Genomic DNA, 23,380 nt, shown 5'->3' on the forward strand with positions numbered 1-23,380 from the left:
GACCATTCTCCATCTTTTTTTTACCTGGGTAGGTCACCCATTATAATGAGGCCATTCTTCCCTCTGGGTAGGTCACCTATAAGAATGAGACCACTCTTCCCCTTTTCCACCTGGGTAGGTCACCCATCATAATGAGACAATCATTTTTTTCTGGGTAGGTCACCCATTAGAATGAGACCATTCTCCATCTTTTTTTTTTTTACTTGGGTAGGTCACCCATTATAATGAGGCCATTCTTCCCCTTGGGTAGGTCACCCATAAGAATGAGACCACTCTTCCCCTTTTCCACCTGGGTAGGTCACCCATCACAATGTGACCACCATTTTTTCTGGGTAGGTCACCCATTAGAATGAGACCATTCTCCATCTTTTTTTTACCTGGGTAGGTCACCCATTATAATGAGGCCATTCTTCCCCCTGGGTAGGTCACCCATAAGAATGAGACCACTCTTCCCCTTTTCCATTTGGGTAGGTCACCCATCACAATGAGACCATTTTTTCTGGGTAGGTCACCCATTAGAATGAGACCATTCTCCATCTTTTTTACTTGGGTAGGTCACCCATTATAATGAGGCCATTCTTCCCCTTGGGTAGGTCACCTATAAGAATGAGACCACTCTTCCCCCTTTCCACTTGGGTAGGTCACCCATTAGAATGAGACCATTCTCCATCTTTTTTTACTTAGGTAGGTCACCCATTATAATGAGGCCATTCTTCCCCTGGGTAGGTCACCCATAAGAATGAGACCACTCTTCCCTTCTCTCCACTTGGGTAGGTCACCCATCATAATGAGACCATCTTGCATTTGGGTAGGTCACCCGTTAAAATGAGACCATCTTGCATTTGGGTAGGTCACCTGTCATAATAAGATCATCTTTCATTTGGGTAGGTCACCCGTCATAATAAGACCACACACACATTTTTGTATTGGTTTTGGTTAAAGGAGATCGCCAGATGGGATCTCAAGTTAAGTCAAGCACACACAGAGTTTAGCTTTGGTTAAAGGGAATCACCAGATGGGATTTCAGGTTGACCGAGCTACACACCGACTTTACTTCGGGTTAAAGGAGATTGCCAGATGGGATCTTAGGTTAACCCCCTTAAAAGGGCAAGTCGCCCGTGAAAATAAACCAGCATGAGTATGTGGGCAGGTCGCTCCTGGAAATAGACCAGGTTAGAGTGGGCGTGGGCAGGTCGCCCGTGAAAATAGACTGATTTTCTTTTAAAAAAAATATATAGCAGGTCACCCATGATAACGAGACCATTTTCTTTTTTAAAAAAGTAAAGTCCTTGGATGAGTGAATCACTCAGTAAGCAAGGAATATTTTTTTTTCTTTACAAGCTTACTATGCAAAACATTGAGGAGTTTTGCTTCGTAAGCATTGTAAAGAGGGGGCATCTGTTGCTACCCAATTTTTGACCCATATTTTGATAAATTTTCAAATAAAAAATAAATAAATAAAAATAAAATAATAATAATAATAAGGGTTTACATATGGCGATAACATAGAGCATCAAGGCTTATATTAATGAAGCAATATGTCAAGGAGATAATTATTGAATCATATATAATGACTGCAAAATAAAATACCATAGATATATGATTTGATTCGTGCTGGTTATAGAAAATAACCATTGCAATATAAAATACCATAGATATATGATTTGATTCGTGCTGGTTATGGAAAATAATCAATGCAATATAAAATACCATATATATAGGATTTGTTGGTGCTGGTTATAGAAAATTAATCTCTGCAATAATTATTGCAATATTTCCTTGAATAACACATATAAAGATTTATATATAAATAAACCCTCAATCATAGAGAAAAAAAAAAGATTCAGAAGAGGCAATTTTTCAGAAAAAGGGAGCTAAACAAAAAAAACCCTAAAGATAAAAAAACCCTAAACCTGTTTTTTTCTCATGGAGCCGTTCCCCCCTCTAGCCGACCAAAGCCTTTCCCTTCCTTTGGCTAAAACCTAAACGAGCCGCCTCCCAACGCCATTTTTTTCCAACATCCTGGCAGACAAACCTCTGTCCTCTCTCAGCCGGTCAAACAAATCTTCGCCCTGCCATTTCCTCTCAATCTTCAACCTGCAACACAGCAGCCCCATCTCCCTTTTTCTCTAAAACCATCGCAGCCGCACATTCTCCCCTCTATCTCCCCGATTGCAACTCCCCTTCACTGCTGCCACACCCACATCAACATCCCTCGGCCACTCCATTTTTTTCCTAGCTCCAGAACCAGTAAAAAGAGACCGGTCCCTCAGCCAGTCGATCTCTCCCCTTTCCTCCGCCAAACAGCCTCCCAGACCCACATAACTGGCGCATCAACAGCCCTTCTCTGCCATTTCAGCACCTCACCATAGACGGGCCAAAACCAGAGAGAAACCCCCTCATTTTGCCTCCTTCTTTGTTGCAGCGTCCCTTCATCCTCTCACAGACGCCGTCCCTCTCTCCCAGCAGACCCGAACCGGCCACCAGCAGCTGCACAGCCGTCGACAGAAACCCATTCGCCAGCCAGCCACCTGAAATAGAGAAGAAGGCGAAACCAAGAGAAAAGCAGATCCAAACGAAAGTAAACAGATTCGTGCACAAGAAAGAAAAAAACTAAAATCAACTGCTTGCTGTGTTTTTTGGGTGTTTTGCAGGTCACCGTCGGCGAGGAAGGGAAGAAGGGATGAAACCAAGCCAGATCCTCCCGTCCCCTGTTTTTTTCTTGCGGCGGCGCGTGAACCCACGCGCCGCCAGTGGTGCGGCGCATGAAGTAGACGCGCCGCCACTGTTCCTGCATTCCCAGAAGTGTTCCTCTGCCATTCCTGAATATTTGGGGGTCTATTTTGCAATTTCTGAATTGTATATTATGCGTTTAGATTTGTTTTGAATTTATGTTATTTGTAATTAAACATGGCTGTATTGAGAAAAACATAAGAAAGAGGGGATGCGTGTGTGTGTGTTTGGATGTTGTTGAATTATAAAAATAAAAAAATAAAAAATTTAATGTTTTAATTTGCATATGATCAAGTATTTTAGGGATAAATAAAATCTTGTTGTATTTCTCGTGAAAATATAAGAACATGTTTCTATATATTTTTGGGGATTTAATAACTGATTTATTAAAGCCTTAAGAATTTGATTAATATGTCGTTTTTTAACAAAGAAAAATATAAAAATGTTTTTTTTATGTGTTGCATACGGCCAATACTCTAACATGTTTTGAACGTTCTTTTTATATAAAAAAATATTTGAAGTTTCGAAAATGTGTTTTCGCATGGATTTCTTAAACACAACAAAAAATTATTTTCTTGCATTTCTGGATTTTACAACATGTTTGTAAAACTCCAAAGGGTATTGGCCAATATTCCGAAAAAAAATAAAAATCTTATTTTGGGGGGAATTAATCTATTATTTACCGTTAATGTTTGGATAAAGAAACCCCAATGGATGAATATCCAAAATATTATTGGGAATAACTTGTTATTATTCACCGTTAATGTTTGGATAAAGAAACCCCAAAGGGATGAATATCCAAAATATTATTGGGAATAATTTGTTATTATTAGCTGTTAATGTTTGGATAAAGAAACCCAAAGTGGTTAATATCCAAAATATTTTTCTAGGAATATTAAGTCATTACACATCCTTGAAAGAAGCCTTGATTATAATCGAGAACATTTCAATTTTTTATTCCACGGTTTATGAGATGCGAGAGTATAAAACACTAAGACAAAAAAAAAAGGTTTTTAAAGCACCCTAGATTTCTAAATTTTTGTCCCTCCTCCTTGCGATTTGCGAGTCGCAAACTCTTGAAAAACTAAGGGGAAAATGAGCTTTTAAAGCACATGGAACTTCCTTGGATTTCTATCCTAATAATTTTAGTTTGAATCAAAACCTAGAAAACTGATGGGATTAGAAAAACACCAACACCATAGCAATTACAAGACAAACCAAACACCAAGCAGCTTACCTTAGGTAGGGCGTACTAGGGGTGCTAATACCTTCCCTTTACGCAACCAGTCCCTTGCCTTTAGAATCTCTGAAAGACCAGTTAGGTTTCCTAGTGACCATAACACTAGGTGACGACTCCTTTACAAACAAAACAAAGACCCCGAAACCAACCGAGGATCGCCGCGACGCCGGGACTCGATCGCGAGGGTGCGACAACCATATTGATAAGTTCAGGAACCACTTATTTACTTATGGAGGGAAATTTTAATTACCAATTATATATTTAACAAAGTACCTTATAAGAAGCTTGAGAGAACATCATATGAATTACAAAAAGATAAAAGATCTTACAAATATCTCAAAGAGCAAGTGTGTTTAGCAAAGATGACAATACCTAATCCCAAAAAAATCAAGATAAAATCTAGAACTATGGATTGTGTAGTAAGAGTGAACTTTTTTTGAGAGATTTTTTTTTAAAAAAACAAGACGTGTACCTCATATATAAAGAGAAATAAATGTGTGTGTGTGTGTATGTGTGTGTGTGTGTATATATATAATATTTTATGTAATTTTTTTTTAGATTTGATAACTTAGTATAATTTTTTTAAAAGTTTTTCCTTTTAAGATTTTTAATTAGTTTTAGGTTTTTAAATGTTTTATGGGTTTTCTAGGTTTTCTAATGTTTTTCAAAATATCTTAAAGTATTTTTTAAAAAATGTTTTTTAGGCTTTTCAAAATCTATTTTTCTTTTAAACGGTTGAAGGGCATTTTGATCTAAACATGACAAAAAAAGACATATTGAAGAAAATAAGAATATATACATAAGAGCATATATGTAGATTTCTTAGAAGGTACATGAGAGATTACATCCAATAAATAGATCAATTAACCCGATGAACAAGAGTTATCTACCAAAAAACATAGAAAGGAATTGCCATGGAAGCCAAGTAGAAGATTGATAAACAAGACAGAAGAAGAGAATTAGGACAAACTAATCAAATTGATCACAAGCCTAAACGTGAATGAATCCAAGCCACCATGAGACCAGGGAGATTACTGATCCATCTGCAACGTAATTAGCTTCACGGAGAGGAAAGAAAAACCACCTTGTTGAAGTGACCTCTTAATTACGAAATGGAAATTAGAATCGAAAGATTGTGTGTAGGAACCCAAGAGTAGTTCCTATCAGCAGATTTTAACCATTTAATCAGGTGTAAAGAATCAGATGCAACTTTTCATCTAAAAAACCATGGTTTGAAAACGCAACAGCAAGCATTGTCCAGTACTTTCAAGCAAGATTGGAGTTTTCAACAGATTGCTTCGGTGGTTCCAAGAAAAATCGACCAAGACGTTCTTCTGCCTTGTGTACCTGGAAACAGAAGTTGTTTGCTTATAGTGAAAATAGCTTTATAACGTTATAATCTCATGCATTCTTTTCAAACCTGTTCATCCCAATCAATCCTCCATGTAAGGTAGGATAGCAAAAGTGTTAGAACTACAACTCCAGTCAACAATCCAATCCACAAACCCTGTGTAAGCAGAGAAGAAAATATTGGTGAATAATAAATGCAAGTTCTACTGAGTTGGATTTTAACTAATAAATCAAATCACTCGTCATGAAGTTATCAGGAAACGCCAAGGTTGCGAAATGGTCAGAAAGTGGACCATCAATTTGAATGGCTATGTTAAGCAGAAGTTATTATAAATCTTGACAATATCCTTCTTACATACCTGGATCTGAAGATGAGCTACGTATCCAAGCACAAGCCCTATAGGCACTCCAATCACATAATAGCTTCCCAAGTTGAGAAACGCAACAGTACTTTGCACACCAGCTCCTATGGCTACGCCTGTTGAAGAATTTTAACGGTTCAGTTTACATTACACAAATGCGTGCACTTAGACCCACAAAAAACAAACATCTATTCTGATATATAGTATTTGTCTATAGAATTTAGAATGAAATACTTGCCTGAAAGTACTGGATAAATACTATTTAACAACACTGAGAACGCAAGTAGAACATGAAGCCTTGACACAGATTCTGCAATTTCCTCATTACTTGTGAACAAGTATGCAATCTCATTGCTGAAGACCAAGCACAAAATCCAGAAGATAATTCCTATAATTACTGAAGTAACGAGGGCAACTTTGATAGAAAATCTTGCAGCTTTAGCATTGCCCTTTCCCAATTCATTTGATACACGCACGCTGTACAAAATGCAGCACACATGGAATTTGACTAAATATATCGATCAGTTGCTCCGAAAATGGAGACAATAGAGAGAAAAAGAGAATGAGTGGTATTCTTAATGGTTAAAGCAATAACCTTGAAGCACCTAAAAACCCAAGGCAAATCATGAAATCACATCCATAGATGTTGATGCTGAAAGAAGAAATTAGCATTAGTGATCTTCTTTATAATACTTAAAACTGATACAGGCCAAGCAACTATATTGATATTTGCACAATCAATTCTTACCAAATGGAGAAAGCAGATATAGCAACAGTTGCATTCTTCATATATCCAGCTAACAAGACAAGAATAGAGGTGTACCAAAACTCTAAGCTGTTAGGTTAAAGCATAGACAATTAGGGTTCCAATATGTTCTGTGCTTAACATCATTAAGGATTCAAGTATATATTTAACTATTTTTTTCCTTAAAAACAATCAGCCCTGTTAAATTCCCATATGTTGAATGGAACAAAAAGAATAAAATTGTTAGAGTTCGAACTTGTGAATTACCAAATCATAACTCCGGAGGATAATGAGAGCTTTAATAGAGGTAACATATCAGCAAAAGCAGCTTTAGTAAAGCCTTTCCATGTATGAGGACACCAACCTCCAAAGATATAGACAAACTCTCCAATAACCAGCAACCAAGCTGAAATGATGAATGCACTCATGGCACCAGCAACTCCTAAACCAAGTTTGATCACAAATAACCAGGACAAAAGCACATGAACCAGAAAGGAGGAAGCGGTAAACAACCCGACAATCTTGTTTTTTTGTTGTGCTTGCAAGTACATTTGGATGGTCAAGCTCAAGACATAATAGTAGAGGATGGGAATGAACCACAGCGACATTTTCCCAGCTTCTATTGCTATATCCTCATCTTGTCCAAGTAGTTTTAATATCGGTGCTGTGAAAATGAAGAGGGGAAGCAAGATGGTTGCAGTTACACCATCAATGATCCATGATCGCTGCAAGTAAATACCCATCATGTGGTATTGTCCAGCTCCATACGCTTGGCCGCATAAGGTCTCAGTCGCACTTGACATGCCAATCTTCCGTGAGAGAAGATTTAGAATAAGTGTAAGTCAATTATTGAAATAATTGTCTGCACCATATATAGATTTGGAACAACAGATAGGTGGCGAGACATGTAAAATAGGAAAGAGACATTGATTCATTCCTAACTTCAATACCTACGATGGGCCAATAACTCTTTCCATGTGAGTTAAACCATTAAGTGAAAGTCAATTCTAATCTTGGTGTACTTCTAATTTTTTTTTTGATAATCTCATTACTGACAAATACAAATAGAAATATCGAGTTTCATTAGTAAATTGTAGTGAAATTTACTAATAAAATATTTTCTTGTTATGTTTCGTGGTATATACCGACAAAATTATAGTGAGAAAAGAAAAAAGAAAAAATAATAATAATGTGTCATTGTTACATACAATATTACCGACATAATACACTCGTCGTTAATATCCATTGGTAATATTTAAATTATGAGCTGACGAGTGACCACCCCTCTCCACTATTTCTTTTTCTTCCTACATTTTTCTCTATAAATAATAGCAGAAACCCCCCCTCTATTTTATCACAAATCAAACTCCCATCACCACAAATCTAGCCTCCCCAACACTCAGTCTATTAGCATTCCTATTTTGATTTAATTTTTCTTAAGGATTCCCAACATCAAGTAAGTAAAACTACCTATTTTTTTTAACTCATTTCAAAATGTTGATTTTTATGGTGTTTTGATGTAGTTTATATAGTTTGTTTGTATGTTTACTTGTTTTAGAATTTTTTCCCATAGAAATTTATTGCATGAATGTATTATTTGTACATGTTAGGGTTTGTTTGAAAATTTTCAAAATTATATTTGTTTGTTATTTGATGAAATTGATTTTGATTTTGTAACTTGGGTGTTTTGTAATGAAATAAATAATGACTTATTTATTAGGTACGTTTTATATTTTATCAAATTTATTGTTGAGTTGAAAATTTTGATAAATGTGGAGGAATTTGAATTTTTATAGAAAATAAATAATGATTGAAGGGTATTACTAAAATAGATTGAATAAGTTTGAGTTAAATCAACACTAGCTAATTTATTTAGTTCACATAATTAACCAATACATGTTGTCATCAATATTCTATATACGTTTGATATAAGTAATGGATGATCGTTCTTGGATGTATCGTGTTTCACCTAAAGGGTTGCACAAGATGGAATATTATAATGAGATTGAGGGTTATATTAATTACACACTATTTAATCCGATAAATATTAGTGGATGTGGTATTAGATGTCCATATAAGAGGTGTAAAATAAAAAGTTTCTCAATCTAGATGTTATGATGTATCTTTTACAAAAAGGGTTGAAGGAGAAATACTTGTGTTGGCTTGTACACAGAGAACCATATGTTCTTTACAAGACCATGGTAGAAATGATGGTAGGGTCACCTTTTAGTTGTAGCAACGTGCATGGAATTGTAGATAATAATAGCAATCCTTATAAGAGCATGGTTATATATGCAATGAGGATGAATTAGAGTTATGCATATGAATGTTCAATTGTAGATGAAAAACCAAATGTAGACATGACCATGTTTTTTGATCTTTTGAAAGACTCTGACAAATCATTGTGGGATGGGTGCACAAATCATAGTAAATTATCGTTCGTTGCACATGTGTTCATCATTGAATCAGATCATGGGCTGAGCAAGACCAGTTACAACATAATCATCAGATGGACGAGAAGCATTTTACCTAAAGAAAATAGGCTGAAAGAGAACTTCTATGTTGCTAAATCCATGTTGAAATTCCTTGACTTAGGATACTAAAAAATTGACATATGTCCAAACTTTTGATCGAGTGTAAAACATATGGGTATGCTCGTTATAAACCCAAAACTAGCAAGGGAAGGACTATCTCACATAGAAAACTTAGATACTTCCCAATCACTCCTAATCTGTAAAGGTTATTCATGTTTCCAAAGATTACTGAACACATGACATGACATCATTGACATGATACAGTGGGTGGAGTCATGATGTATTTTTTTTATGGTGAAGCCTAAAAACATTTTATTAGGGCATATCTTCAATTCTTAATGGAATCATGGAATGTACATCTTGGGTTATGTACATACGATTCAATTCATTCAGGTTATTTGCTGCTTCTTATTCTTATTGGCCGGTGACACTCATAGTTTAAACTTGCCACTAGAAATATGTATGAAGCTGAAGTTCATGTTTTTATCTACGGTCATACCAGTCTTAATAGTCAAGTTCGGAATATAGATGTTTGTCTTTGATCATTGATTGATAAGATGAAATAGTTGTGGTCATCTAGAAATTTGACTTATGATGTCTTAAGGAAACATAGTTTTCAAATGACAATTGTTTTGATATGGACTATAAATGATTTTCATGTGTATGAGATGGTTTCTAGTTGGAACACGCATGGAAAATTAGCATGTCCATAATGTATGGAAAATCACAAGGACTTTATCTTAACAAATATGGTAAAATATCTTTTTTTTATTGCTACCGGTGGTTTTTGCAAACCGATCACAAGTACATAAGAAAAAAAAAAGGGACTTGTTTGTTGGTAGAGTTGAAAAAGATGTTATACTATTGGTATTGTTAGGTGAAGAATTGTATGATGTGGTATCGCAATATGATGATAATATGTTTGGTTTTTAATCTGGTAAACAGAAGTTTCCTGATTTTGGTGTGATCCATAATTAGGTAAAACAAAGTATTTTTTGAGAGCTTCCTTATTAGAAGACTAATCTCCTCCGTCATAATCTTGATATCATGCATATTAAAAAGAACATGCTTGAAAACATTTTTACTGCGGTGATGGACGTAAAAGGGAAAATAAAGGACAACATGAAGGTTAGAATAGATATATCTTTATTTTGTCACTGTAAGAATATAAAGTTTATTTATGATGGGTTATGGGTCACAAAGCCCAAAGCTAGCTTCATTTTAGATAAGAACTAGTTACATGACCCGTGCGATGCCGCGGTTCAATAATTTTTGCATAAAAATATTAAAAAAAAATTAAGATCTAAAAATATTAGGTCTTTTTACAAAGCTATACCCAAGAGTCTTGGGTGTGGCTGCAACGCCTGATCCAAGAGTAATATTTATAATATTAATAATAACATTAAACTTGCATGACCCAAGTTTAAGTGAGTCTGACTGCAATACCAGACCCAATAGTCTTGAATGTGCATCTAGCTGCAAGGTCGTGTCATAAAAGTGTAATAATTAAAAATAAAAAAACAAAGAAAAAAAACCAAAAGGAAGAAAAAAATTAATGAAGAAAAAGAAAAAAATCTGAATTAACTGGGTTAACCCTTCAAACCTTGGATTCGTGTCGTGAAAGTTTGATAACTAAATAGAAAAAAAATTGACAGGTTAACACAAAATTAACTGAGCTAACCCGTCAAACCATGTTAACCCGTTTAAACATTAACAAACTAAATTAAACAGAAAAAATTCGATAACTAAATAGAAACAAATTTAATATTGATGAACTAAAATAAATAAAAAAAATTAAATAAAAAGAAACAATAAAAGGAAAAAATTATAAGAAGAAAAAAACTAATAAAGAAAAAGAAAAAAAATCTAAATTAACTGAGTTAACCCGTCAAACCTGAGATCCGTGTCATGAAAGTCTGATAACTAAATAGAAAAAAATTTAATATCAACAAACTAAATAAAAAAAATTAATTAAAAAGAAAAAAGAAGAAGACATCAACCTTTTCACTATGGACTGCACTGTGCACTCCACAGTGAAAGACATAAAAAAAGAAAGAAAAAAAAACTAAAGCCTTCAGCCTATTAACTGTAGACTGCATACAATATTAAAAGATGAAATCAGAAGAACAAAACTAATGAGGAAAAAGAAAAAAATCTGAATCAATCGGGTTAACCTGCCAAATCAAGTTAACATGTCAAACCTGAAATTTGTGTCATGAAAGTGTGATAACTAAATAGAAAAAAGATTTATTATTAATGAAATAAATTAAAAAGGAAAAAGCAAAGAGAAAAAAAAACCTATAGGAAGAAAAAAACTAATGAAGAAAAAGAAAAAAATCTAAATAAACTGAGTTAACCCGTCAAACCTGGGATCCATGTCATGAAAGTCTAATAATTAAATACAAAAAATTTTATATTAAAAAACTAAATTAAAAAAATTAATTAAAAAAGATAAAAAAAACTAAAGGCATCAACTTTTTCACTGTGGACTGTACTGTGCAATCCACAGTAAAAGGCTTATAAAGGAAAATAGAAAAAAAAAACAAAGGCACAAGCCACGAGTTAAATTTTTTTTCTTGCATAAAAAAAGAAAAAAGGATAAGATTTAAAAGTGTTAGGTCTTTCTGCAAAGATATACCCAAGAGCCTTTGGTTCAGCTGTAAAGCTTGACCCAAGAGTAATATTTATAATATTAATAATAATATTAAACTTACATGAAGGTTAGTTTAAGTGAGTCTGGCTGCAACACCGGACTTAAGAGCCTTGAATAGATTAATTAAAAAAACAAAGAAAAAAATAAATTGGAAGAAAAAAATTAATGAAGAAAAAGAAAAGAATCTAAATTAACTGGGTTAATTCTTCAAACCAAGTTAACCCGTCAAACCTGAGATTCGCGTCATGAAAGTTTGATAACTAAATAGAAAAATAAATTAACGGGTTAACCCATCAAGCTTGGGATACGTGTCATTAAAGTCTGATAATTAAATAGAAAGAAATTTAACATTAAAAAACTAAACTAAATGAAAAAAAATTAACTAAAAAGAAAAAAAAGCAAAAAACAAATTTCGGGTTAACTCATCAAACTTTAAAAAAAGCAAAAAAAAATTCTGGGTTAACTCGTCAAACCAGGTTAACCCGTCAAACCCGAGATCTGTGTCATGAAAGTCTGATAACTAAAAAATAAATAAATTAACATTAACAAACTAAATTAAACAAAAAAATTCATTAAAATAAAAAAAACACAATGAAAAAAACCCCCCAGAAAGGTATAAAAAGCAAAAAAAAAAAATAGAAAAAAATATTAAAAACAAAAAAAACAGCTTAGCGTTTCACTATGGACTGTACAGTGAAACACTAAATAGTTTTAGTATATGTTATTAATTAAAAAAAAAAGCAAAAAAAAAAATTTCAGGTTAACTCGTTAAACTCAGGATCCGTGTCATGAAAATCTAATAACTAAATAAAAAAAAATTAAACAAAAAAAATTCATTAAAAAAACACAAAAAAAAGTAAAAAAAAAAAACCCATAAAAGCATATAAAATGAAAAAAAATAGAAAAAAAAGTTGAAGACTACTCAGCGTTTCATTGTGGACTTGCACAGTGAAACACTGAGCAGTTGTAGTTTATTTTTAATGCACAATCACTTATCTACCAAGAACTTAAGAGTCTGTATTTTTCTGATGGACATGCTTCGAACATTTCTAGATTGATGAATAAAAAAGGATTATAGATTGTATGGAATGAAGAGTCATGACTGCCACATGTTTATGCAGACACTCATTCCACTTGCTTATTAGGATTTATTGCTAAAAGTGATATGAAATATATTTAGAAAGATCAATAAAATTTTTTAGAGATATATTCTCCAACAAGTTGCATACCCAACACATCAAGAGCATTGAAATCAATATTGTCTAGAAAATATGCAAACATGAGATGATATTTCATATATCTTTCTTCGACTCAATGAAGAATTTACCAATACATTTACCATTTGAGGAAAAAGTTGGAGGGCTTGTCTAGTATAGATGTATCCATTTGAGAGGTTAGAGATCACACATGCATCCTAATTAAATTTATATTGTCTTTTGTTTTTAAAATTTAAAACATGCATTTTATTCCATACATATACTTGTGTGCATATTGAAGTTTTGATATGCGAGACTTATATTATTAAAGAGATTTCAACATATATCTCATACTATTTTAAGCTTTACTTTAGAATAAGAATCAACCATGTTTCAAGACATGATGATAGAGGGGAGTTCTTTGGAATAAGAATTTATTAATATTTTTCCATCTTTGATGATCTGTACCAAAAAAATGCAATAAGGGCCAGATACTTGATAGAAATCAAATTCAGACATACACATAATTATGTGCTATTTAACTGCAATGAACTAAGACTTTTAATTTAGATCAACCCCTATTTAACATGTCTTAATTTTTTTACAATTTTTCTTGAATACTCTTATAAACTGATAGATTGAATAATTCCTAGTAGACAACATCGTCAATTTTTACTATCATAAAATTGATATATGACTGAATCTCAAAATGGTTAATTGCAAGATAAATAATTTACCATGTGGTTCAGAATACATGTAAGTAATACTTAATTATTCTTACCTCGCATAATACTTAATTTCATTACACTTTTCTCTTTAACTGTTAATGGTTGTAATCATGTATTAGATTTATCAATTAAGAGAAAATGCTAGTGTTACTTTGAATTTACTAAATTCAGGTCCTGAAAGAAAGGTGAAGTGATATAATAATTTTTTCATCAATGAACATGTCTTTCATATTGAAGAGTATGATCATGGTAGAAAGACATATAACAATTGAATTTGTGTTAAGAAATCGACTTCTAATGAGTTTGAAGTTGATTATTATGAGAAGTTAGAAAAGGTGATTGAATTATAATATCATAACGAGTAGAATAAAGTCTTTTTATTTAAATGTTATTGGTATGCTTTGTGGAGGAATCTAGTGCATTAGGGTGACTTTGAAACCTCAAATAGATTAAGGCAGACATCAATAAACATCTTGTTATATATATATATATATATATATATATATATATCATAGTTTGATTTTACAGTATTTTACTTTGAATCCTTGGAGAAATCAATAGATGATAATGTCAAGGACATAAATGGAGAAGATATTAGACAAGAAATTATCTGAGTGATCACACAATATTGTAGGGAAATTTTGATTCTTGTTTAAAATATTCATATATTTAATAAATTCTTATATAAGATTTAAGAAAAAAAATCAAAGAAAAAAGCAAACCTCTTTAATTTTAATTATTAGATCAACCCCTATTTAAGATACAACTTAATAGGACTCTTGTATCACTTGTATCACGGTGTGGAGAACCAAAACAAGGAGATTCACGGTTCCATTACCATACATACCAGCGGATTTACATCATTCATTATGTATGCGAAGCAAATGGTAAGATTCTTTTTTATTACTTCCATTTTTTTAAATTATTGTTTTATATAAAAATGTTTAACTAACAATAGTTTTCTTTTACAAGCTATGGTTTTTGGACGCGAACCAAGATCGATGAAGCTTTTTGTAGAAATTCACAAATGAAATGATGAATGTTGGAAAGAGGTGCAACAATTCATAGATAACTGAGCTTAAAACTTCATGGTAAGTTGGTTTTTTCTTAAGTTGTTATTTTTTTTAATTAGCTGATTTATTTTCTAGGAAACATGTACCACTCAATTGCATTAGAGATACGAGGATGATCCTTCGACCCATTCGAAACTCGATCTGAATTTGTGGTTGGAGGCTGGATCGCTTAGTGGACTCAATAAAAAACAGGTTTATGATATCTCAAACACTGTGACCGAGAATTTTCAGAGGGCCTATAGTGTTTCAACTGTTGAATGCTTGTAATCGGTTTCTAGCCTACAGCATCTCTGGAGTTCTAGGTGATTGTACAACAATTAGTTGAAGCGTAAATGACTGTACTTGTTGGTAAGACACAACGACTTAGTGTTGAGACAATTGAACATAAACGATTGTATATGAAGCTAAAATCAAACATGGGTGGTACATGTGGTCAACCTATTGCCCTCTTGGTTTCGGTGAAGACTCATCTTCTCCTCCTCATTTAGTCCTTCTCATCTAGATGAATTGTATTTAAACTAATGAATTTTTAAATTTGTAATAAATATTTGGTTTTTTATTTTATTTTACTTTCTTTTAATATTTTTCTACTCTGTTTATTAGAATTGGTTCATGTCTCTCGACCAGTTCAGGTTCAAAGGAAAGGGTGATCAGCGGGACCCAGAGTTTAGATCTCTTCTCTATGGTGGGAGGGTTTTTTCGTATCATGTTGGGGAGGCCAGGGGAGACGGATTGGATCGAGAGGTCTATGCCTCTTCTTTATCGATAGAATTCCCATCATTTGTAGTCTCCAGTGAAGAAGAGAAGGGCGAGGCCCCGAACAATTTCATTGTCATGACCTCCATCCGTCATTAGTAATCGTGATCAGCTTTTCCTATTCACTAGTACATTATACGCTACAACTAACAGCCCCTTTACTAGTAAGGGAAAACACTAGCGCGCAACGGCTGAAAAGCCAACAACTTGTTAGGAGTAGGTTCCAACCTTTCTTATTATTAGTAAGAAAGGCGCGACGGCCCCCTACTTTTTTCTTTTAAAAAATTTAAACCAATTATTGATGGACTTATCGACGGATTAAGTTTGTTGGGAACTTCGAAAGAGTTGACAAAGAATTACATGAAATGTCACTTATTATTTCAAACGAAATCACCGACAGACTAAATCCCTCGTTGAGTTCTAGAGAGTTGGATAAATATTACATGAAATGCCACTGACATTATTTACTTACCGACGAGTTAATTTCGTTGGTAATATGAAAATAAATCACTGACAAAATAATTATTCACGATCCTATTAGTAAAATTATTTTAGATGGAATTAAGGTTTAAATATTGACTGAATAATCCGTGGATAATATGTAAAATTCTAGTAGTTTCTTATGTGAACGAGCACAAAATGTTGAGAAGAGGACGTACCAATATGCCATTTACAAAGCGTATCAAAATGCTTTGTTGGAGGCCAAATGCTGCAAGATCCAATTCGCTAACGTGCCCCATGAATAATTGTGTCACAACTATCATTCCAAATGAAGTCAATCGTGCCACGGTTCCAGGAAAGGCAATCCCCCATGACTTCTTGAACTCCCTCCAAACCTTCTTCTTCAGGTCATCACTGTTAAGTTCTTCCGGCGAAATAAGCCTCTCTTCCATTGAATTATCCATGATTCTGTAAGAAAGAACGCTAAAATTAATGATTTTTCAAGCTTTTTGGTGAATATAAACTTTACACTGGACACATTTTCATGTGAATCTTCATATCAAGTCAGTTGCCCTAAAAATTGATGCCATACTGATGGTACAAACCAGTCTAATCTATCATAAGTTGCAGGACATGTAATTGAATGTTAGATAATCTATTTTTAAGCTTCTCGGGTTTTAGGACTATTAGGATATTTGAACCATGACTTAATGTACTTTAGAAATTAGCATGAAAGTTTTTGTGAGAAAACACGATGTGAGAGAGACGAAAGTTACACCAATCATGAAAAGTAAAGAACTATTTTTGTTGTGATAAAAACGCATGAGAATAAATTGTTGATGCATATTCTTTTAGCTTTATCTAAGATTTAGAAGGTGTTTGAAAATGTAATAGTGATTGTTTTTTAAAATATGTTTTATTCAGAAAACCATAAAAAAAAACATGATAACATAGTTCCATGATTCTTGTGATTTTTGATGACACAAAATTAAAAAAAAAAGCTTCAAACTAGCTTGCTTGCTCAACCTAAATGGGCTGCTCGACAATTGACGATGGGCAAATAATCCGTTTGGTCCTAGCCTAACTAGTATCATGGCCCAACGATTAGCACACATTACAATGTAAGAAATCAGAACATCGCCACTCAACATTCATTGGTGTTACATGTCGCACACTTAATTCTCCATTACAATGCCCAACCTCCCATGCTTATGCAAAAACTATCAGTATAATACTTATTTATCTCCTGTCAACTTGTTTTCTTAAAAGGCATCATCCTTTCATGTCAATCATTCTCGAATGCCAACCTTTTCCACCAATGCCATAACAAGGAATAATAACCAATAACTTATTTTTTCACGTTATCTCCAAGGAAAAACAATTATTCTCCATCATTACTCTATTCTCGATGAGATAAGCTCATGTCACTGAGATATATAAATACCTCTAGTCACTAGGTAAACATATGAGTTCACTTAAAAAGAACAACCACAAATTCATACAAAAACAAACATACACTCCCCTACACTTTCAATTCTCCTTTTTCCTGCACATTATTTCCCTCGTATAGTTTATTAACTTAAGCATCAAATGATTCTCTATTCAAATAGAAGACTTGTTTTGCAAGGTATACCAATCTCAAAGATAAAGCCCACATTTATACCCAAACATTTTAATTCAATATATAGTCGTGGAAAGCCTAAATCCAATTTAAAGTTTTTATGACTTCATCAATTTCCATTAAAACAAATAAGGTTTTCAAATGACAATATAAAATAACATCTTATTAGATTAGAACTCAACTGGAAAAATCAAATGTTAAGGGACTTAATCAAGAATTGGGTGATGGTTAGGTTGGGTGCAATTTGTCCTTTTCCCTATTGTATATAGATATAGAAATATATGCATGTTTGTACCATATCACGAGTCTTATGAAAAGAGACATGTAAAGGAGTAGAGGAAGAAAAAAATGTCTTTCTAATTTATCATTGTTCAGATTTCTCTCTCCATGTAATAGATAGCTACTAGCCGGCTAAATTCTAGACTATAAAAAAAATATTTTTTTAAATTACCACTTTAAATTAAAAAAATAGCAGAATAACATATTTTTTTTTTGATGAAATAGCATAGTTTGAGCTTGTCACGATTGAAAATACGATTCTAAATCGCGGTAACTTAAAATGTCACGATTATGAATAACAACATCTTATGAAATCTAACCCTGACTTCTCTTCTTCTCCCCCCATAGAACAATCCCTATCCACCCTTTCTCTCTCTCTCTCTCTAAAAAACCTGAGACCCAACTGTTTTCTCTTTATGAGCAACATGCACAACGAATTCAAAATATTATGAGTAATCATAACTTTTCAGAATTAATATATGTTAAATGATATTTTTATTTATTTATAGAACCTTTAATGTATTTGATGAATATTAGATTGATTTGTTGTTATAGAAAGGTCAAGAGGCTATTCAAACAGGTGATAACTATGCTATTAATTAACCTAGCCACTCCAGTAGACGATGTTTGCGTAGATAAATAGACTTGCTTATATGATACCAATGTGTTATGTTGTGTTGTTTTGTAAATTATGAGTTTTATGTTGTGTTATTTTTCTAAATATAAGCTTGCAATTAATTTTAATGTGTTCTATTTTATTTGTAATATCGTGTTTTCTAATATTTTTGGGTTGTTTAAGATGAGATTCAAATATATTTTTTTGGATTTAATTTGAAGTACTATAATTGAAAATCAAAATCTTACAAGTCACCACGTGAACAAAAATAGTAGGATTGTTTGTTGAGTTTAGTTTTAATTTGACTATTGTTGAGTTTTTGCATTTACATGTGATGGAAGTGAAAGTTGATATGTTGCATTCCAAATAACTATTAAATAGGAGTCATGAACCAAAGAATTGTATTTATTACACAATTAACCATAAATTCAAAAAGAACTTTGATTATAAAATGCTCGATTTTTTTCTTCAGTTATTATTTTTTTGAATTAGGTGACTGTTTTTTTTTAGGAAACATATACCACTCGATTGTAAGAGAGATACGAAGATGATCCTTCGACTCATCTGGAACTTGATTCAAATTTGTGGTTAGAGGTTGAATCATTCGGTGGACCCGATAAAAATCAGGTTTATGGTATCTCAAACATTACGGTTCAAGATTTACGAAGGGCTCATAGTATTTTGACTGTTAGATGCTCGCAATCAGTTTTCAACACTCAATCTCTAGAGTTCTAGGCAATTGTAGAACAATAAGTTGAAGCTCGGATGACCATATTTGCTGTTGAGACACAACGACTTAGTGTTGAGACGACTGAAAACTTGGTTGATTGTACATAGAGTTGAAATCAAACATGGATGGTACATGTGGATCTTATCGCCCCCTAGTCATAGCAAAGACCCGCTTCCCCCTCATTCGATCCCTCTCTTCTAGATGAATTTAATTTAAAATGATGAGTTTTTACATATATAATAAATATTTGGTTTTTTTTTAATTTAAAATTTTTAAATATTTTTAAATGATAAAGTTTTATTTTTCATTATCTTAACTAGGGGTGATCATTTCGGTTCAGTTCGGTTTTTATAAAAAAATACAACTAAAACCAGTTTTGTTTTGAAAAAAAACGAAACCGAACCGAAAACGGTTCAAACTAACCGGTTTCGGTTCAGTTTGGCTTGATTATTTTGAAAAAAAACGGTTCAAACCGGTTTGGCTCGGTTTTTCCGATTTGGATCGGTTTTTTTGGTTTTTTTCGATTTGAGTTCATTCCGGTTCGGTTTGGTTTTTTCAGTTTTAGACTTATAAAACCAAAACTGAACTAAACTGGCCAGTTTTTTCAAAATTCTAATTGGTTTAATCAGTTTTTGTTTTAACGATTTGGTTTTTTCTGTTATTTTTTTTCCGGTTTTCTCGGTTTAATCAATTTTTTAATTTTTTTGCTCACCCCTAATCTTAACCAATAATTCATTTCTACCATATAAATTGTGTAATTTTTTATATGAGACACAAAATAATATGCTACAGAAATAGATCTTTCAGATTAGAGACATGACAGTTTAGAAGGATTAATTTTATACCTCCGCACATCTTAGAAATACCAACAATTTTAAGCTCTAATCTCTAAATTGGAGGTCTAATCTAACTTTTTGTCCATATATTAACTTTTAAATACCAACAATCGAACTTAGGAGGTTTATATTTATCTTATGAAGATTGAAATGAGTCTATTCTCAACCAAAATGTGATGTTTCGTGATTTTCCTTCTTCTCCATTTCTCCAACCATCCTCTCTCCCTAAAAGCAAGAGGGCACGAACTGTTTTGAACATTTGGCATTTTACATTGGAGGACTCAAATTTACATTGTCAAATTAAAGGATTGAAATGAATATTGAACTAAATTCACATTGGTTTGCTCTAATCCTTGTAAAAAACGACATCAATTTGTTTATAGCAGGATTACGATTTATTTTAAACAGTAACAAGAATGCATCCAATAGAAAACAAATTCTATTCAGTTTTACTATTTATGATATGTTGTGTATATGAACCCGAATGTTCATGAAGTAAATCTTGGGAATTTAGCAGATTTAGTGTGTGTTTGTTAATGCAATGCACAATATTTTTTTAATTAAAAATATATTAAAATAATATTTTTTAAGTTTTTTTTCCACAACTTAGCACATTAAAATGATAATAAAACACTTAAAAAACATTAATTTTAATGTATTTTTAATAAAAAACAGTGTATTAAAATCCCAAAATATATTTGAGTTTTTTAATTTAATTTAATTTGTTTTGTGTTTTTTAGGTGTATTAAAATGTGTTTCGATGTATATAATAAGATTTTTAAAGTCATTTCCATATTTTGAAATGTTTTAAAGTGAAAAAGCTGGTGAAATTGGATTTAGAAGGCCGAAAACCAATGATTCCTTGTGATTTGTCATCGGCAAATTTTAAAGGACAACACGTGTCTTGCCCATGATCGTATAGGCCTTGTTCTCCAAACTCATTGGTGAAATCCTTGCAAGCCCAATCCTAGTTATATATATTTTTTAGTTTTTTTAGTAATTTATTTTTAGTTATATTTAAGAAGTATTTTTAGTTATATTACTTTTTTTATTTAAAATCTATTCCTTTGATTTGTAATCTCTTATGAAAAATTTCCATTTAATTTTTTTTCCTTTGCCTTTGTTTGGACATTTTTAGTTTCTAAAACTTAATAAAAATTTTTAGGACATGATTTATTTTTCTTTTTGAAATATAAATCAATATAGTTTATAAAAAAATTCTTGGAATTTAAATGAAAGTAACACGATTTTAAAAAAATAAAAAAATATTGCAAATAATCAATCTATCCTAAGTTTTTGAAGAAAAAAATCTAAAAATAATTTATTAATAATGAAAAGTAAGAAGTAAAAACAAATAGTATGTGATCTATGTGTGATGCTCATGTAGTATGTAGGGCCTATAAACGAAAAAGAGATTAGAAAAAAATAATCAGAAAAAGCAGAGTCCACACATATATTTTATTTATGTTTTCTTTATATCAAAATTTCTTCAAAATTGTTTTTGGCTCAATTTATAGATGTTGGAGCAATGCCTTTGTCCAAGTAACTTCAGTTACAGTAAAAAAAAAAATTGAAGTAAATGTTTATTGGTTTATTTATGACAATTTTAATTTTATAATTGAAAAAGAAAAGGTGCTAAAGAAAAGAAAAACGAAGGATTAATTCCGTAACCAATTAATTTCAAGGAACCAATATATTGGAGTTCAATTGGTATTAACATATTTTAACTTAAAATCCCCCCCCCTCTCTCTCTCTCTCTCTATATATATATATATATATATATATATATTGAAGATCTAAATTAAGAAAGCTAATCCCCTCATATCTCCATGTCCAATAAAACTACATGGGAGAAACCAAAGTAATCCTACGTCCTTGGTTTGTTCTGTGAGAGAGAACAGAAGGAAAGCGTAGTAGAGACTGGCAGTTGCGAACTTAGGTTTCCTTTTCTTTTCAAGTAGGTAGTAGCAAACGATTAGCTGGGCACGTTTTAATGTATTCCCCACCACGTAAAAAGCTCAAAAACTACTACTGGAGCAGTCAGTCATTTGCTGGATCTAATAATATCAGTCTTGTTCCAAAGGTTTGAATCTCATGCTAATATCATATTATGTGTCTTAAAATTCGGAGATCTTAATGATCTGAATGTCACAGAATGAAGCAGAACACCATTGTCACTACTCGTTTATATATGAGCACTATAAAAGGACCACATTTGTGCTAATGTGATGAAATATATAGTCAAGGAAAAGCTAGCAGAACAAGAATATGAAATGTTAAATAAATAAAAACAGGAAAGGGAGAGAATAATGGTAGCCTAAGACAACGAAATCAAGCATTTACTCTTTGTAAGGAATTTGCTTGCGTACCTTTTAAGTATTCTTTAAGGCTGAATTAACCGATTGAAGTTTGCTTCGAAGTTAGAGTAATGTCCAGACTCCAGAGAGAGAGAGAGAGAGAGAGAGAGAGCAGTGTGTCAGTTGTGACACTTGGGGAGGAGTGCAGTGTGTCAGTTGTGACACTTGGGGAGGAGTGCAGACTGTGTCTGTTTTCTCTCTGTTCTTTCTATGGGTATTCATTTATAAGAAAATCAAAATTGGTTTATATATAAAAAAAGAAAAAGGGAGAAACGAAGAATGGTTGGTCGCTCGTTTATTGATGGAAGAGTGTGTGCGAACAACCCAATCTACAACTTGTATATGCAACCATTCAGAGTATCTTACTGTTGTTGAAATATATAGTTTGTATATTAGATGGTTAAAGAAAATTTTATTCTCGATTGAAATTTTTATTTTTTTGTTATATCTTATAATGTGAGGAATAGTACTAAATCAATAAATTTTGATGTTGGAATAAAGATTTGAAGAAAAAACCAAATTTAATAGATATTATGGTACTTGGCACAATTATATAACATAAATTATTATTATTATTATTTTTAAAATTAATTAATTTAAGTTAATTAATTAAATTTTTAGAATTAATTAATCTAATAATTATACATAACACCCCAGTCAAATTGTTGAAATTGAGAAAATAATTTGAATGAAGAGTTTCCTTTTAAATTCTATAAATATATTGGTATGAAGAAGTTTGTCTTTGAACTCTACATGCACATTAGTTTGAAGAGACATGTTTCTGAACTTTACAGATATATTGGTCTGAAAAAATGTTATTTTATTTATAAATACTAGTTTGATGTTGAAAGAAATTAATTTTTCTTTACAAACTTTCTATTTATATTTATCAGAAATAAAACAGAACTTCTTAATAAACTTATAGAAGTTCTTGTCTATAAGCTTAAAACTTTTTATATCTTGAAGATATATTATTTTAGCCCTTTAACAAATATAATAAAAACAATTAATACCTTAAAAATAATAATTTACACACCTCAAAATAATTAATACATCAACAAGGTAAGGTAATAGTTACTTTAGTTGCCCCCTATTAAATGGCATATTTAAAAAAATGATTTGTGATGTGC

At 32.1% G+C, this 23,380-nt stretch overlaps 1 protein-coding gene across 3 annotated transcripts; it reads right to left on the reverse strand.

Annotated features, from left to right (window-relative positions):
- Positions 1-4,749: 4,749 nt before the first annotated feature.
- Positions 4,750-22,576, reverse strand: LOC133670138 (protein DETOXIFICATION 24-like). 3 transcript variants are annotated; one of them, XM_062090622.1, is made up of 9 exons: positions 22,263-22,573; positions 16,030-16,279; positions 6,698-7,239; positions 6,434-6,520; positions 6,281-6,337; positions 5,924-6,162; positions 5,683-5,801; positions 5,394-5,480; positions 4,750-5,320 (listed from the first exon to the last, which is right to left on the reverse strand). In XM_062090622.1, exons 2-9 carry the CDS (start codon positions 16,273-16,275, stop codon positions 5,240-5,242), a joined length of 1,458 nt encoding a protein of 485 aa, XP_061946606.1. In that variant the 5' UTR covers positions 16,276-16,279; positions 22,263-22,573; the 3' UTR covers positions 4,750-5,239. The 3 variants fall into 3 exon arrangements, with proteins under 3 accessions (XP_061946606.1, XP_061946608.1, XP_061946607.1); XM_062090624.1 differs by lacking the exon at positions 16,030-16,279 and having other exon boundaries at positions 22,263-22,576; XM_062090623.1 differs by lacking the exon at positions 6,434-6,520 and having other exon boundaries at positions 22,263-22,574.
- Positions 22,577-23,380: the final 804 nt, after the last annotated feature.

Source organism: Populus nigra, chromosome 12 (genome assembly GCF_951802175.1).
Source record: "Populus nigra chromosome 12, ddPopNigr1.1, whole genome shotgun sequence".
Classification (NCBI taxonomy): domain Eukaryota; kingdom Viridiplantae; phylum Streptophyta; class Magnoliopsida; order Malpighiales; family Salicaceae; genus Populus; species Populus nigra.

What these genes read in the sequence shown, in the direction of transcription:
- LOC133670138 (XM_062090622.1), bottom strand. Translation starts at nt 16,275, where the DNA reads ATGGATAATTCAATGGAAGAGAGGCTTATTTCGCCGGAAGAACTTAAC. An exon ending in ATATCTGCTTTCTCCATTTG is followed by an intron (nt 6,338 to 6,433) that starts GTAAGAATTGAT and finishes TTCTTCTTTCAG; the next exon opens with CATCAACATCTATGGATGTG. An exon ending in GGGTTTTTAGGTGCTTCAAG is followed by an intron (nt 6,163 to 6,280) that starts GTTATTGCTTTA and finishes CATTTTGTACAG; the next exon opens with CGTGCGTGTATCAAATGAAT.